Below are 457 nucleotides of genomic sequence, written 5' to 3'. Positions count from 1 at the left end.
CAAACTTTTTCCCAAAGGATTAGACGGCGCGGAGAAAGAAGTGTGTTGCGGTAACTTACTGGCGACAGCCACATCGGGTGTTCTTGGCCTTGATGGATCCGGGGAAGGCGATCTCGTCCACGTTGCAGCCATTAGAACGGGGATTGGAGACTGCAATCTATCTTGTGTTTTTTCCCCCCTCCTGTGGCGAACGAAACAAGGAAGGGATCGGGGAAGGCGGCAAAATAAAGACGGGATCAAATGACACAGATCGAGTGATGCTGTAACGGCTAGATTTATTTCCTCTTTAATAAATATTAAAGGATACATTTTCTGGCTCTGGGTAACTCCGAGCTCTATGGACCCTTTTCCATTAACAAATTGCATGACGGGTTGACTCTTGGGTGATGGATTGTATGTTGACAAATTGCATCACATCGAAGATCACGTGCGACTGTTGGATTTTGGATTCGCAATC

The 457-nt window shown here is 46.6% G+C and overlaps 1 protein-coding gene across 1 annotated transcript in view; it reads right to left on the bottom strand.

The window, feature by feature from the left end:
• Positions 1–191, bottom strand: part of LOC122033469 — a 2,806-nt gene extending 2,615 nt beyond the window's left edge. The window contains exon 1 of the mRNA XM_042592491.1: positions 60–191. Within this exon, the coding sequence (XP_042448425.1) occupies positions 60–132 (73 nt within the window). The 5' untranslated portion in view covers positions 133–191. The remainder of the gene's footprint in view (positions 1–59) is intronic.
• Between the last annotated feature and the right edge of the window lie 266 nt (positions 192–457).

The sequence above is a fragment of the Zingiber officinale genome, chromosome 11B (assembly GCF_018446385.1).
Source record: "Zingiber officinale cultivar Zhangliang chromosome 11B, Zo_v1.1, whole genome shotgun sequence".
NCBI lineage: Eukaryota > Viridiplantae > Streptophyta > Magnoliopsida > Zingiberales > Zingiberaceae > Zingiber > Zingiber officinale.
Note: the sequence above shows the minus strand (reverse complement) of the source record. Positions and strands in the feature narration are given on the sequence as shown.